The sequence below is a fragment of the Pipistrellus hanaki genome (genome assembly GCF_964339955.1).
Source record: "Pipistrellus hanaki genome assembly, chromosome: 17".
Taxonomy (NCBI): Eukaryota; Metazoa; Chordata; class Mammalia; order Chiroptera; family Vespertilionidae; genus Pipistrellus; species Pipistrellus hanaki.
The window spans coordinates 10,837,897-10,854,680 of record NC_140519.1 but is presented as its reverse complement, the minus strand read 5'-3'; the positions used below and the strand labels follow the sequence as shown (position 1 = coordinate 10,854,680).

The 16,784-nt window shown below is 43.1% G+C and overlaps 1 protein-coding gene across 2 annotated transcripts in view; it reads right to left on the bottom strand.

The window, feature by feature from the left end:
• Positions 1-10,160: 10,160 nt before the first annotated feature.
• RB1CC1 (RB1 inducible coiled-coil 1) overlaps positions 10,161-16,784 on the bottom strand; it is a 58,569-nt gene continuing 51,945 nt past the window's right edge. The window contains exons 21-24 of one of the 2 annotated variants that reach the window (XM_084864815.1): positions 16,418-16,476; positions 14,662-14,798; positions 12,511-12,581; positions 10,161-11,548 (exon numbers count right to left, since the gene is read on the bottom strand). In XM_084864815.1, the coding sequence (XP_084720941.1) occupies positions 11,471-11,548; positions 12,511-12,581; positions 14,662-14,798; positions 16,418-16,476 (345 nt within the window). In that variant the 3' untranslated portion in view covers positions 10,161-11,470. The remainder of the gene's footprint in view (positions 11,549-12,510; positions 12,582-14,661; positions 14,799-16,417; positions 16,477-16,784) is intronic. The other variant, XM_084864816.1, reaches the window with a different exon arrangement.

Sequence of the window (16,784 nt, the reverse complement as noted above, 5' to 3'; positions counted from 1 at the left end):
GAGAGATAAAAACATCACTAATGGGAGAGAATCATTGATGGGCTGCCCTTTGCATGACCCACATTGGGGATCAATCCCACGACCCAGACGTGCACCCTAATTGGAATCAAACCATGGCCTTCTGGTTCGTACGTCAGTGCTCAACCACTGAGCCACACCAGCAAGGCTCTAACTAGTCTTTATGAAACGCTATCAGTACAGATATTTTACCTGTCTTCATCAGTATCGCTGAAAATATTTATCTTCTACGAATACCTACCACTTGAGAAATCTTTTATGTTTTTCTCCACTGCCAGCTTCTGTAAGTCAAAGCTTGCTTATTTATCATATAAATCCATGGCCATGATACTGTTACATCTTTGTACATTTGTCAGTGTAAATACGTGTGTGTGTTTAAGGAATGTTCCCAAATATGTGCCTTCTCTTCCTCGGGGAGATTTAAATGTGTAGCAGCGTCAGAAATCACCACAAGCTGTGTTCTGGGGCTTAAAATGGTGTTTGATTAATTTTTCCGATGCCAAGACGTGGAGCCAAATGATTCTGATTCTGATCCTGGAGTTTGGAGAACAATAAGGAGCCGCCACCTTCCTTTCCATATCCCGTCGGAAGTTCCGACTTAATTCCAAGCGGGCCCCATCTGCTGCTTCCTTCTCGTCCGGTGTTCTCGCAAAAGCACTTAGGTCTCTCTTTGGGGAAAAGGACCCCGCTGATGTCACTTGGAATACACTTTTCACCCACCCCCCCCTCTCTCTCTAACTGTCGCTGGTCCTGCCTTGAGGACGCGGCTAGAGCCTCCATCCCACGGGGACCAGTGGCTGGCTCGCTCGCTCACACACAGGGCTCAGCTTCAGAGGTGAGCATGTGACGCATTGGAGAACAAACCCTGAGAACATTTAAAAACTTGAAGGCAAGTATTTGTATTTCGTTTTCAATGGATTCACCTAACCTGAGGCCTGACGACCCTGGATGGTCACTGGTGCACCACACTCCATTGCTGCCCGATCTCAGCATGCAGGAGAAACACTGATTTTTCAACCAAAGACCTTGAATGCATACCTGCACAACCCATGGACACAGACAATAGGGTGCTGAAGGCCTGGGGCGGGGGCGGGGCAGGCTGGAGGGGGTCCATAGGGGGGAAAGGGGACATAGGTAGTACTTTCAACTGTGGGCGCAGCTACAGTGTTTGGACAGGTGCAAGCCTCGGACTGAGGAGAGGGCACAGTCCTCTATGGTCACGTGCAAGTCCCAGCCTGGAGGACGGAGCCTCCCAGCACAATGACAGCCAACAGCTGTAGCTGTAAGCATGAACCTATGGTCCGAACACGTGGCCCCACGTGCCTGAGTGATATAGGCTGCAAGTAAACAAAGCCTGATCAGGTGCATGTAATTGAGTGGGATCCAAACCCCGGAGAATGTTGTGAACATCTGACCACGCCCTCACTCTGCCCCGTGGCATCGGCTATAAAGTAAAGACGCGCCTTGTGGGTGCTGGCGCTGCTGGGTCCCCACCGAGTCCCAGCTTTCCTTCTCTTGCCTGTCTTTTCTCAATCCTCTCTCGCCCCCACTCGGGTTCACCCTTGGCTGTGCTGGTGAGGCACGTTCAACAATAACGAATTGTTTAAAAAGAAACACTGATTTTTGTCAATATGCTCATCAGTGAATCTGCTGGTCGTTCCAGCCCCGCCAGGACCTTGAGTTGACCAGCCTTGAGAGTGAGAGGGAATGGCCAGGAGATCCTCCTCAAGGCTGACAAAACCTTCAAGTCCCAGCCACCGGCAAATTAGACATAACTTATAGTTTTAGTTATAACAATGTTCTCCTTTCTCTGACTGACAACAGGTCATTTTAGATGGTTCCTTGGGTTTCTCCACCTGTTAAATAAGGAAAACTATAATGAAAAAAGTCATGCCCTGCCAGTTTGGCTCAGTGGATAGAGCACTGGCCCACGGACTGAAGGGACCCAGGTTTGATTCTGATCAAGGGCACGTACAGGCTCCATCCCAGGCCCTGGTCAGGCTCCTGCAGGAGGCAAGCAATCAATGTGTCTCTTACATCAATGTTCCTCTCTCTCTCTCTCTCTCTCTCTCTCTCTCTCTCTCTCTCTCAAAAAAAAATCCCTTCCTCTCTCTAAAAAAATTCCTTCCTCTCTCTCTAAAAATCGATGGAAAAAATACCCTCAGGTGAGGCTTAACAACAACAACAAAAAGTCATCAACTAGGGTTCTTGCGTGTAGACTTGTCGTGATTGAGGAGATGCAATACCTCGGGCAGACTTCTCCAATGAACAGTGCTTTCTGGGGTGACCTACAATGCACCAACCTGTCCAAAAGGAAGCCAGACTCATTGTTTTGGTGCTTACAGAATGTTGGCTTCTTCAAGTTTTTTTCTAGCCACTTCTTATGGTATCATTTAAACATGACCCACGATAAATACTTACATGACTCATTTAATAACATCATGTTGAATGACCTTAAACTACTGATGAATTTTAAATATATATATACATATATATATACATACATACACATATATATACATATATATAGTTTTAAATATATATAGTTTTATATATATATAGTTTTAAATCATTATATATATAATTTCAGAGAGGAAGGGAGAGAAACACCAGTGATGAGAGAGAATCATTGATTAGCTGCCTCCTGCATGCCCCATACTGGGGGTATCCAGCCCACAGCCTGGGCATGTGCCCTTGGCTGGAATCAAACCTGGACCCTTCAGTCAGCAGGCCAAGGCTCTATCCACTGAGCCAAACCATAGGGCTTTACTTTTCTAACCACAGCGCTTAGACAGTGATGGAGATGAGGTCTGAAAGGATCACAGAGGCCACTGGGCAAACGCCTGGGTTCTCAAAATGTAATGTTTTCTACATATTTTTTAAAATGGAATTATAAAGTCTTCCCTCACAACTCCTCCTTATAAAAGAATTCAAAATAATGGAGATATTCCCTTTTCCAAGAGGTGGAGCTTCATCCCCACCCCACCTCTTAAGCATGAACTAGAACTTGTTTTCAAATAGCAGACGAGGGGGGGAGGTGGTGGTTTTGCAGTGGAGAGGCCTGGAACACACCAGCGTGCAGTGATGCGGCCGCGTCACCTGTGGTGCTGGGATGTGATACAGTCCCTGCCATGATGTGGTGAGAAGGGCACTTAATCTCTGTGGCCTTCACTCCCAATGCTGACAGCTCCAGTCTCATCTTGAGAAAAACAGCAGACAAATGCAGGTTGGGGAATACTCTGTAGGCCCCAGGCTGCCCCTCCTCAAGACTGACAAGATGATGAGAGAAGAGGACTGAGTCCCAGACAGAGGAGATGAGGGGGCCATGATAACAAGATGCAGTGTGGCTCCTTTTACTGGGCCCTGAAACAAAAAATACTGGGCGAAAGCTACATGAAGCCTGAAATTAAAGTAACAGTAATGTATGCACTGATGCTAACTTTCTAGTTTGACAAACGGTGGTGTAAGATTTTAGTGACGGGGAAACCACCTGATATATGGGAGACCTATGCGATCTTTGCAGCTGAAATTATATGAAGATAAAAAGCTTATTTTGAAAAGTCTCTTCTTTCGGAAGTTGAATCAATAATTGAGAAATGGCAAGATAACACAAGTCACATCAAATTAGCAGATCATAATTAATGTAAGGGAAAAAGACTAAAAATTTGAATGCATGGCCAGATTGGTTAAAAAAAAATTTGTTTTTTTAATTCTCAGCACAATTAAAAGGAATGATACCTCTCATCATTTCATTACAGTATTCAGCTCTTTCCTGCCATTTTACCTTCAGCCATTTCTTTTGTGTGTGTGTGTCCCTCCGGCCCAGCCAGCCTGGCTCGGTGGTTGAGCCACGTTATGGTTTGAGTCCCAGTCAGGGCACAGGTTGCAGGCTCCATCCCCAGTGTGGAACTTGCAGGAGGCAGCTGATCAATGTTTCTCATCATTGATGTTTCTCTCTCTCTCTCTCTCTCTCTCTCTCTCTCGCTCTCGCTCTCGCTCTCTCTCTCACACTCTCTCTCTCCCTTCTTCTCTGAAATAGATTTTTTAAAATATATTTTTAAGTGTTCCTCTGTGTTTCATTCCATATTTCTCTTAACTGCCCCCGTGAAGCAGGAAGCTGTCACCAGGCTATTTCCACTCTCCCTGTGGCCCTTTGGCTTGCCGTCCTTATTCTATCTTCTTTCAGTAACAGCCCAAACAGTTGGGAGAATCACCCCCCCCCCCCCATGGAGCAGTGTCAGAACCACGCTGAGCCAGGGTGTGGAGCCTCCCCTGGCCAAGGACTCAGGGCCACGCTTAGGACGCCCTGCTGCCTCCCTGGAACCTGAGAGCAGGACAGAGGGCCGAGGCGCATGCCGAGCGGTGATCCCGGGCTCTAGCGAGTCTGCTGCCGAGACCTCTCCAATCCCTAGTTCTGTCTCCCAGTCTGGTTCTCCAACCTCCCTTCACTAGTGAATCCCCTGTGCTTTTTTTTTTTTTTAATATATTTTATTGATATTTTACAGAGAGGAAGAGGGATAGAGAGTTAGAAATATCGATGAGAGAGAATCATCGATCAGCTGCCTCTTGCACACCCCCTACTGGGGATGTGCCCGCAACCAAGGTACATGCCCTTGACCGGAATTTAACCTGGGACCTTTCAGTCCACAGGCCGACGCTCTATCCACTGAGCCAAACTGGTTTTGGCCCCCTGTGCTTCTTACCGAAACTTTGGCCTATTACAGAGCTGGTGACTGAATAAGCGACTGAACTTCGCTTCAAAATAACTCAGGGACAGAGGGAAGAGGGTAAAGATAGAGAAAGCATGACAATGATTACTGACTAAATCTGGGTGGTGAAGACTAGGCATTCTTTACATTATACAATTTCTCTATTTTAGTACGTTTGGAGTTTTCTGTGATTTAAAAATATGGTAAGAAGGTGTCTAGCTTTATTTTTTTGCACATAACTGTCCAATTTTTCCAACACCATTTATATCCATAAAAAGAAATCAAGATTCCCATTAAAATAAAAAAGAGTGAAATAAGCCAAATGATTTCCAATCTATAATAATAAAAGTGTAATATGCTAATTGACTGGACAGCTGAATGACCTTCCGGACGTCCTTCCAAACAACCTTCCGGGCGAAGCTGGGGCTGCGAGGGTGGAGGCTGCCCTGCAGCTGTGAGGGCTGAGCCCCTTGCACGAATTTCATGCATCGGGCCTCTAGTACTTTATAAAGTTTTTAAATTTTTCTCTATTTTCCAGATAGAGGTACGGGAGGGATTTAAATCAGAACTGGACATCAGCTGTTTAATGCCTCATTCTTTTTTTTTTTTTTTAGCATATATCTTTTTTTTTAATCTATATTTATTTTTTATATTTTATTGATTTTTTTACAGAGAGGAAGAGAGGGGGATAGAAAGCTAGAAACATCAATGAGAGAGAAATATTGACCAGCTGCCTCTTGCACACCCCCCACTGGGGATGTGCCCTCCAGTGTACATGCCCTTGACCGGAATCGAACCTGGGACCTTTCAGTCCATAGACCGATGCTCTATCCACTGATGACATTTCTTCTCTTGCATGGTCCATGGTCTTTATGGGGAGCCTTTCTGTTGTCGGAATCGAACCTGGGACCTTTCAGTCCATAGACCGATGCTCTATCCACTGATGACATTTCTTCTCTTGCATGGTCCATGGTCTTTATGGGGAGCCTTTCTGTTGTCTTCTGTGCTATTGTGTAATTACCATAGCTTTAATAACTTCAAATTCGGCAATGCCTCACTCTTGAGACTAAGGATAAACAAGAAACACCAGACAATTCGGGAACACTTCTGACATGAAATAAAAAACAAAATTAATAAGAAAAAAAATGCCTTGGAGACAATAGAGGACATAAAAGAGAACTAAAGAAAAACAATTTATATCTTCAGAGAAATGTGAAAAGATAATGGACCCTATCACGAAAGATCATCAGCACTCTTGAAAGTTATAACCATAATTGTCAACATAAAAATTCAATGAAATGGTTTAAAATTGAGGAAACGCTTAGAAAAGACTAAAGTTTATCAATCAGATAGAAAATAGGAAATCAGAATACAAGGGAAATGGAGTTCTAAAAGGTTTAACATACATTTGAGAAATAAAGAAAAAAATTAAAAACTTCCTCTAGCCCAGCGGGTGTGATTACTGCACAGCGAGGTTCGGATCTGAAGGAGGGGCCGACGCACAAATGGAAATGCCAGATGAGAAATATGAATCTAGAAGGCCCTGGGGGCCAGGCGGAGACCCCTTCCTGGAGAGGCACCTTTCTGACCTGGTCCACCTTTTATTCCCTTGAATACACCTTTCCCTTTTGCAATGCATACAGGCAGATCAAAGGTAAATTCTGGTAAACAACGTAAGGATTATCACATCAGGAAATCGCCTTGATCCATTGAGCCCACAGCGGGCTATTACACGACAACAGCACAAAGACAACATAAAATGAGTTTTATGCTCATTTTCAGCCCTGCTGAATATCCAAGCCCATTGGCCTTCCAATGTTCCTTTTTGCATTTGTGTGCTAACTGCAATTTGCTTTAGCCTCGGTGACTGGGTGGGTGAGCTCCAAACCAGAGGTCATGGTTTGATTCCAGGTCAGGGCATATGCTTGGCTTGCAGGCTCCATCTCCAGTGTGGTGTGCGGGAGGCAGCCAATCAATGATTCTCTCATCACTGTTCCCTCCCCCTCCCCCTCCCTTTCCCCCTTCCCCTCCCTTTTCCTCCTCTTTGAAGTCAAACAAATATAAAACTTCCCCTATATGACATGTATCCTTAGGTTAAAAAAGATTCACTGATTAACAGCAAGAAAGGAGACCGGGAACTGCAAGACATTTTCATGCCGTTTTATAGTTCTAGGTCTGAAAGGCTCTTAAAGACTTCCGGGGACCATAGAGGTGGGCTAAAAACTATAGAGAACACAAATAAAATGGCATTTGTCTTCACAACAACTCGGAAAGTAAGAGACAATGGAGTTAATTTCTGAAAAATTCTATACCCCGTTTGTTATATTAGCAGAGATTCAGAAAATTTATTTTCTACTATTTTCCCCCTAGGATCATAAGCTCCAGAAAGAGAAACATGAAACAATGGCTTTCTAACAACAACAAAAAAAATGTTAGAATATGATATAGCAGGCTTAGAAAGCAACGATTAGTCTGAAGCAGAAGAGCTAATGTGTCCAAGAGGAGGTCTCTGAGGAAAAGGACTTGATGGACTAAACAGCGAAGAAGCATTTGAAGTTATTAAAGCTATGGTAATTACACAATAGCACAGAAGACAACAGAAAGGCTCCCCATAAAGACCATGGACCATGCAAGAGAAGAAATGTCATCACAGTTCAGGATTTGGCTCAGCAGATAGTCTATGGCCATACCACCCTGATCTCGGAAGCTAAGCAGGGTCGGGCTTGGTTAGTACTTGGATGGGAGCAGACAATATTTAGAGAGTCGTAATATAAATGCTAACGAACTAACTAGGAAGTTAACAGAGGTAGCCAAGAAGTTCTTGTGAAATAATGAAACCTGCAGACCACGCGAGAAGGTAAGAGAACAAGGAATGGAGACACAAGGGCTTGCATCAGGGAGCCCTGTAGACTGTGCCTGAACATTTACCTCCCGTTGGACTGGGCGTGGAAGAGGAGCGGGAGGGTGCACCCTTCATTGGCTGGAGGTCCCGATGTTCCCTGTTGCATCTTTATGCCAACTGCTGTTTGCTCCAGCCTCAGGCAGTGGCCGAGGCCCTCATTCAGCGAGCTACAGGGGTGGTCACAGCCACAGGCCGGACACACGTCTCTCAAATCGGGCCACACACACACACACACACACACACACACACACACACACTGCCAAGCAGCGGCTCCTCCTCAGGACTGGAGCTTGGAGAGTGGGGACCCCGAGAGGCAGGCCCAAGGCCTTGAGATGGTGCAGCGAGGCCAAAGCCAGCCGCGGTGGGAGGGTGGCTAGCCGTCCCCAGCATTCGACTGCACCCACAGCCTCGACTCTGCCAGTCAGGATGGGAAGTTGTGTTTCAGCTCCAGGCCCAGAAAAGCAGCCAAGTCAGACCAGTGACCCCAAGGCTGACGTCCAGACCAGCTGCATTGAATAATGACCCCCTGCCCTTGTGCCAGCCCAGCAATCAGTGGAGACCACAACCCTAAAGGACACACCTGGAAAACTGCTGAACATCCTACAGAGCGCTTCGCCTGGAACCGCCCTAAAATCTCCGCCCTCAAAACCCTGAGGATGGAGGACCCACTGCTCTCACTCTTCCTCCGGGAGCACTCCCGTGCCTCTCTCTGCCCCAGGCAGGTTATACCATCAGCTTCCTCACTCCCAAGCTCCAGGGGCCCTTCCTTTACCTCTGTAACTTGTTTCCTAAGCCCGTTTCTTCTAGGAATGACTTTCTATACCTCTGTGATCAACCGAATAAACATTCTCTTATAAAGTCAACAATGTAAATTGTTTTTATCAAGAAACAGCAGTATGGTCATAAAGTTTGGAACACGAGATAAAAATGGCCATGTAATATCATCTCTAGGTGGCAAAACTGGGAAATATGACAAAAGCTTAGGTGCATACTAAATTTGTTTTCACCCTATGATAATTTTTAAAGTAAATGCAAATAAAAGTTTAATTTTTGCGCATCTCTTCTTAGTATATATCCAGGCATATTTGCCAAAAGAAGTAAAACTGTTCCCACAATTTACATATACCTCACTTACTCTGCAGTGAACATGATTTAAATATCCATCCTTTTAATAAAGAAAATTACATTTCTATTAGAACCTGAATAGTGAAATTCAGATTCTTAAAGCTTTACAATAGCTCCTATTTTCTGAGTACTTAGCCTGTTTTTAGAAATTGTTTGAAGCACTTCAGATTTGTAATTTTTATCATTTAATCTTCAAAATAACCCTATGAAGTTGGTCCTTTTATTAAACAATTTCATACATGAGAAAGCTGGGTTCGGTTTATGCAACTTGCCCAAAGTCCAGTTATATCTAGATCTGGAATACAAACATTCTGATACCATACATAGCTCACAATACTTTTTCCTTAATCACTCAAAGGTCAGGATACAATTGATGAGTTTTGATTTCCAGGTTTTATTTTTTTTCTTATTTTGTTTATTTTACTAGAGGCCCGATGCACAGATTCCTGCATCGGGGGTCCCTCGGCCTGGCCTTCGGAGATAGGGCTGGAACCGCAGCCCAACATCCCCCAAGGGGTCCTGGACTGTGAGAGGGTGCAGGCCCGGCGGAGGGACCCCGCCTGTGCACCAGACCTCTATTAAGCACGAGGCCTTCAGTTAATCTCTTCCCGCCCTCTCCCCCATTCCCTCTGAGATTCATCCGTCTGTTCCAGGTCTCCATGCCTGTGTATCTTCTCCCCTGGTGGTCAGTGTGTGTCATAGCCACCGGTCGAACTGTCACTATAGCAGGGGTCTTCAAACTACGGCCCGCGGGCCACATGCGGCCCGCAGAGGAGTCTGATCCGGCCCGCCAGGTTTTTTGGGCAGTGAGTGCAGCCGAGGTGTTACAGTAGGAATTAGTTCATATAGTCCGGCCCTCCAGCTCTCTGAGGGACCGTGATCTGGCCCCCACTTTAAAAAGTTTGAGGACCCCTGCACTATAGATTGGTTTCAGGGGATGAGGAGATAGAGAAACATCAATAATGAATCATTGATTGGCTGCCTCCTGCATGCCCCTTCCTGGGTGGGGATCAAGCACAAAACCCAGTCATTTGCCCTAACCAGTGTCAAACCCAGGATGACGCCGTTATCCACTGAGCCAAACTGGCCAGGGCTTCTTTTTTTTTTCTCTGTTAAGAAAATTGCACTGCCTTTCCGCTTTATAAATGTGTATATGAACACTGACAAGGTGAACATAAGGAAAACTATAAGCTACAAAGTTAAAGAGCAGCATTAATGAGACGATGGGTGTGATGTCAGGTGTCAGCCCACTGTACTCCACAGCACAATTAAGTAAAAATGGCCCGACTGGAAGATTCAATTAGACCCAAAAAACCTGCTTTGAAAAACCACTCTGCATAGCAAGGGATTTATTGCGTTGGCACTCTTTGCATTAAGATGTCATGAAAGGACTAAATAGAAACATGTGAAGTCATTTGTTCATTTATTCATTAATATGTCAAATTCAGTTTTCTATACACTATGTTGTTTATTCCATTTTCTGTACTATTAGACATACATATTTAAAAAAATATTTAACTTATTTTTATGAAGAAATTAAATATTTTCTGGGGGGGGAAATCATTTTATTTATTGTTCTCTAGCAACAATCCTCAAACAAGTCTCATCCAACTCAACGCATTTAAATACCTTTGCTCCATGGCAGTTTGTTTACAGATCTAGTTTAGTTTACACAATTCTATTCTACATAACACTGTTTTACCCTGTTACATAGTATATAATTAAAGAACATTTTTGTAATTAACATGTTTCTTTTGATATAATACAGAACAAGTTTTTCCCATCTCCCGCAAGCACTCAAATATATTAAAAAGGTATCCTTTCTTCAAAGGCACACACATTTACAGGTTCAAATCTTTATTGTTGTAAAATTCTACATGTGTTTTACAATACAACAGTTCGTTATTTAAGTGACCTCTAAACGGTTAATGTACAATGAATATGTTTTTTTCTGAAGCTGAACCATGAATTATAATTTCATCAATATAGTTATTCTTGACAGAATAATAAAGGTGGGAAGGCTTCCGTGCTGCATGTACAGTGTCAACAGCACAGACTCCTCCTTTAGAACCCAGGCGACCGGTCTGCTGAAAGTGCTTTTAAAGACTGATAATTATGGCTGATCTTAAAAATCAATCAATCAAATTGAGTTCCTTTTTGTTTTGAAATATCAAAGGGCATTAAAAAAATAAAGGAAACCATTTGCTTTAGTCATCTACAGAGGCAAACTCAAAATTATGATTATCTGCATGCAATAACACTCCTCTCTTTAAATAGTCTTGAAGAATCTATACATTTTATAAAGAATGTGTTCAGAGTGCAAGTTTTTTATACTGATTTCACAAAAGGACAAATGCTGGTAATAACAACTAACATTTACTATCTAAGTTCAAGCTAATGTATACGTAACAGGCAATTAATATGGCTGATCGTAAGCCACAATGCACAGGGTATGCCCTTTGAGAAATGAACTAGTTTGGTCCGCATTTCGTTTGGATAAAAACAAAACCAAAACCATTTTAATTCAGCCAAATGTCTTATTCAGTTTATTGTTCTAAAGGGTGTGTAGCCAGTTGAAAAGTAAATGATGTACACCAATGAAGCATATTGTCACGCTGACTTTTGTATAAAAAGATGGCTTGCTGTTTTGGAGTGATGAATGAACACTGTAGGATAAATCAGGAAAATGTCACAGAACGTATCCATTTCTTCCAGGTTATACTTTCTTATTCCACGACACAGCTTTCACTCTGTAAAACTTTGTTCCCAAAGGAACTTTAAATCTGTTTTGTGCCTAAGAAGAAAAGAAACCAAATTACACAAGTACCATCGTATCATACCACTCAATGCTCAAGTACTGGGGGGAGGGGCGGGGAGAGGCTCTTAGACAAACTGCACCAGACCTTCCCCTCACCGGGTGGAAATACACTGAGCCACTAATACTGACGGAAGGATACAGTACAAAGTGAGCCATAAGTCCTTAAAGCATCAAGGAGACTTCAATACTACACAGTTTAAGTTCTATAAGTGTTTTGAGCAAAGGGGCCCAAAATTACAGAGTTAGGAAATATGCTCCCTAGATTTCACTAATTGTATTGTAATGGCATTGCTAACGTAACAGTCAGGTGCATTTTTAGTCATCAATATTTTACTTCAATGGGAGTAGAGTATGAAAATAAATAAGAAAATATCAACTCTATTTATAAACAGATTCGCTTTTAATCAGCAGTTATGTTCCCATTAAAGGTCTCACTCAAGAGAGCAAAAAGGCCAAGACAGCACTGTTCAAGATTTTTGTATCAAGTAGTATAAGAATCCTATAAAGAGGTAATATGCAAATTAACACTCACACCCTCACAAGATGGCTGCCTATGACCAGGCCAGCAGGGGGTTAATGAGGGACAACCAAACGACTGAACAAGCAGGTCATATGGGATGACCAGGTCGGGGGAGGGGGGGGGGGGGTGTGCCAAACGGGTGACCAGGACAGCGGAGGGGGCAGTTAGGGGCAACCAGGCCAGCAGGGAGAGGGCAGCTGGGGCAACCTGGCCAGTAGTGGGGGGCAGTTAGGGATGACCAGGTAGGCAGGTGAGCGATTAGGAGCCAGCAGTCCAGGATTGTGAAAGAGTGCAGGCTGGGGTGAGGCGACCCTCCCCATGCATGAATTTCGTGCACCAGGCCTCTAGTTTTCTACATGATTCCTAAGTTTATAACATATGATATATATATATATATATATATATATATATATTTTACCTTTTTGGCTTGACAGTATTCCTTTTCCATTACTTTTCCAAGAACCCAGGGTCTTCTAGATACACCTGAAGCTATTAAATCAAGAGATTAGTTTCTTTTTAAAAGTACAGTTATAATTATCATAAAATGTAACTGTCAGAATCAAAACAGACTAATGCAAGATTGCTGAAATCACGAAAACGTGTAACAATTTTCAAAACAACACTGAATTCAGTCTACTTTTCAACCATAAATTTTTATTTTATTTACTCATTAAAAATAGATGGTAAGTCAAATCACAGAACTAACGAAGTTAAAGATATACAAATAATTTAAGTATAAATTATAAACAAATTTAGAAATTCTCTAAATTAGCTCAACAGTGCCATCTACTGAAAGTGCTAAGATGACCTTTTCCATTCTGAAAATAGGCAAAGTCATGCAGACAAAACGTATTTTCTAGATTCTAAGAAAAGCCCTGCCTTCTGAGAGGCACTGCTTGTAACACCAATGCTCCTGTCTGTACCCACGGTGCACAGAAGGGGTGAACACAGTCGGTGCACAATAAATGACTGACAGGTCTTCCAGGGGAGTGCCTGAGCAATGGGGAGGTGGGAAATGTGGGAGGAGCTGGAATGAAAAGGCTTGCCCTCACAGAGCCCAAGTGTGACAAACTAATACTCATTCTCTTTAAATTCATCAGAAATTCTCATAAAAACTTGATTCCAAAAGTTCTTTGGCCAATAAATTATCTGTTTAGATAAGCCTCTGAGATTCCCAAGAGAAGCCAAAATTAATTTGTATGCCATAAATATAAGTAAATAAAAGATATCCTGAAAAACCATCGGAAATGTACAAAGCGACTATCACATAATAGAAAGACAGAGAAGCCCCTGGACCACAGAATGTGAAAAATACTATAAACGCTGTAATACAGCAGTTTAGATAATCCATCGTTTATGACGAGACCCCCCCGCCCAAAAAAAGAGGTGGGGTAGGTGTAAGGAGGATGTGGAGTACCATGGTAAATTAACACTGTTGCCCTAGCCCAGTGGTCAGCAAACTCATTAGTCAACAGAGCCAAATATCAACAGTACAACGATTGAAATTTCTTTTGAGAGCAGAAAACCAACTTCTGCGCATGGGCCAGGAAATTTCAATCATCCTGTACGTGCGCACCCGCACATGGTATTTTGTGAAAGAGCCACACTCAAGGGGCCAAAGAGCCTCATGTAGTTCACGAGCCGCAGTTTGCCGACCACTGCCCTAGCAGTTTGGCTCAGTGGATAGAATGTCGGCCTGTGGACTAAAGAGTCCGGGTTCAAATTATTTTAGCCGAAACCGGTTTGGCTCAGCGGATAGAGCGTCGGCCTGCGGACTGAAAGGTCCCAGGTTCGTTTCCGGTCAAGGGCATGTACACTGGTTGCGGGCACATCCCCTGTAGGGGGTGTGCAGGAGGCAGCTGGTTGATGTCTCTCTCTCATCGATGTTTCTAGCTCTCTATCTCTCTCCCTTCCTCTCTGTAAAAATATCAATTTTATATATATATGGAAAAAATATATATATATTTTTTTTTTAATTAAAATATATATATATTTTATTATTTTAGAAGATTTATACCTGACTTTGAAAATAGGTCAGTACATCATACTCAGAAATCACTAGTCCATGGATGCATCTCACTATTATTAAAGCCTTCATCAAAATTGCAAATTATTTAAATTTGGTAGATAATTTTAAAAAATAATAGATAATAGATATTATAAATTTAGTATATTTTAAAACTTATTTTTGCCTTTAAAAATGTTTAAGAATTGACATTCTAATAAAAAAATAAAGTAGAAACACGGGATGATAAAAAAAAGACAGAAAAGACATTTTATAATTTGCCAAAAAAAGGTAATGTTATTAACAAGCATGTGAGCTTAAATAGATTGTACTTATATAAGAATTAAGACAATTTAATTCTGCTACTTCTAGGATATGAGATATCTGGCCCAATTGCAATAACTACGTTGATTTAGAATTGTCAGTAGAATCCAGGAAATTAACCTGGATACCGCAAATTTTATAAACAAACAGATTCTGACATATTTAGACAGCAAATAAAAATGTGTAATATAGTCTCTCCATTCCAGGCTTTACTATTGTAGTTATGGATGTGACACTTACCACCCTCACCTGGTTTGAGATCCAGGGCAGGCAGAGACTCTGAATGCAGAAAATACAAGGTTGGACTAACGGTAAATAACACATAATTGTCGTGGCGCTCGTCTAGGATAATGAGTACCAAGTCTCCCACCTGGAAACTAAATGAAGGAATGTCATTATCGACCTGAAAAGTTACTATCGCCCCCTTCTGAAAACTTTAAGTATATATTCTGCAATGTTCAACTATATATTAAAATATCACAAATGCAATATAATTTTCACATTTACTATGTTATATATATATATATATATATATATATATATATATATATATATATATATCTATCTATCTCCTGGTACTAAAAGCCTAATATGCTAAGTGTCCAATCATCCATTCAACCAATCAAAGCATAATATGCTAATGATATGCTAAAGCCGCTCAACCTCTCGCTATGACATGCACTGACTGACAGGGGGCAGACGCTCCAACCAGTAGGTTAGCTTGCTGCTGGGGTCCAGCCGACTGGGACTGAGCAAGATAATCTGGACAGGCCCTGCAGCCCTCCACGGTTCCACCCCAGCTGGCCAACTCCCACATCCCTTCCTGGCCCCGACTGTGCGCCGTGGGATCCTTGGCTTGGGCTGACCCTCTCACAATCTGGGGCCGCTTGGGGGATTTCAGAGAGCGGTTTCAGCCCAAAGGGGAATGACCAGTTGCTATGATGCACACTGACCGCAGGGGGAGCGCCGCTCAGCCAGAAGCCAGGCTCACAGCTGGCAAGCACAGCGGGTCTGGGAGCAGGGAGCGGGTCTAAGTCGACAGTTAGACATTCCCCGAGGGCTTCCGAACTGCGAGAAGGCGCAGGCCAGGCTGAGAGAACCCCGCCCCCGAGTGCACGAATTTCATGCAAGGGGCTTGGCCCTCGCGGCCCCAGCTGGTCATCCAAAAGGATGTCTAGAGGTCGTTCAGCTGTTGGATCTAAACAGCATATTAGCTCTTCATTATATAGTACTAGAGGCCCTATGTACATGAAAATTCATGCTCTGGAGTGGGGGGCCCCTCAGCCCGACCTGCCCCCTCTCACAGTCCGGGAGCCCTCAGGGGCAGGAGGCAACCCAGCGATCAGGGGACGGCAACGCCCCCATCAAACCCCTGCTGCTGTCACTGCCAGCAATGTAAGCCTCAGGCTGGCCCTGGGCAGCTGGGGGGTTGAGGGGACTGGATGCCACCATCTTGTGGCTATGAGTGCCGGCATCTTTGAGGGCGTGACAGTCAATTAGTATATTCCCTCCTTATTGGCCATGGATGCCATCTTTGTGAGGGTGCGGTAGTCAATTAGCATATTTCCTCTTTATTAGATAGGGTGTGTATATATATCCTATGTAATAAAGGAGGATATGCAAACTGACCATCACTTCAACACACAAGATGGCTGCCCCCATGTGGACACAAGATGGCCACCACAAGATGGCCAGCAGGAAAGGGCAATTGAGGGGAACCAGGCCTACAAAGGAGGGCAGTTGGGGCAATCAGGCCTCCTGCATGTCCCACACTGGGGATCAAGCCCACAACCCAGGCATCTGTGCTCTAAGAATCGAACCTGTGACCTCTTGGTTAATAGGTCGACGCTCAACCAACTGAGCCACAACAACTGCGTGAAAAACCATGCTTTTTCATAAAATTTTTTCATCACCAATACAATTCAAAATTATTCAGTTCAGTAAAATATTTTGCACAGAAAAAAAGAAACCCACAAAATAAAAATAAAATACTTACTCTCTAATAGCTATCTTTTCAGAATGCCTTGAGGATACTGAAGACATGCTCTGAGACATCTAAAAACAAACAAACAAACAAACAAAAAACAGTCCATAAAGCTTATACAATTAAAGAATGACAGTTTTTAGGTCCTATTGTGAAAATTTTGTTCAATGTTATACACACTGTCTCTATCCCAGCTTTTTTTTTTTTTTTTTTTAATATATTTTATTGATTTTTCACAGAGAGGAAGAGAGAGGGATAAAGAGTTAGAAACATCGATGAGAGAGAATCATCGATCAGCTGCCTCTTGCACACCCCCTACTAGGGATGTGCCCACAACCAAGGTACATGCCCTTGACCAGAATCGAACCCAGGACCTTTC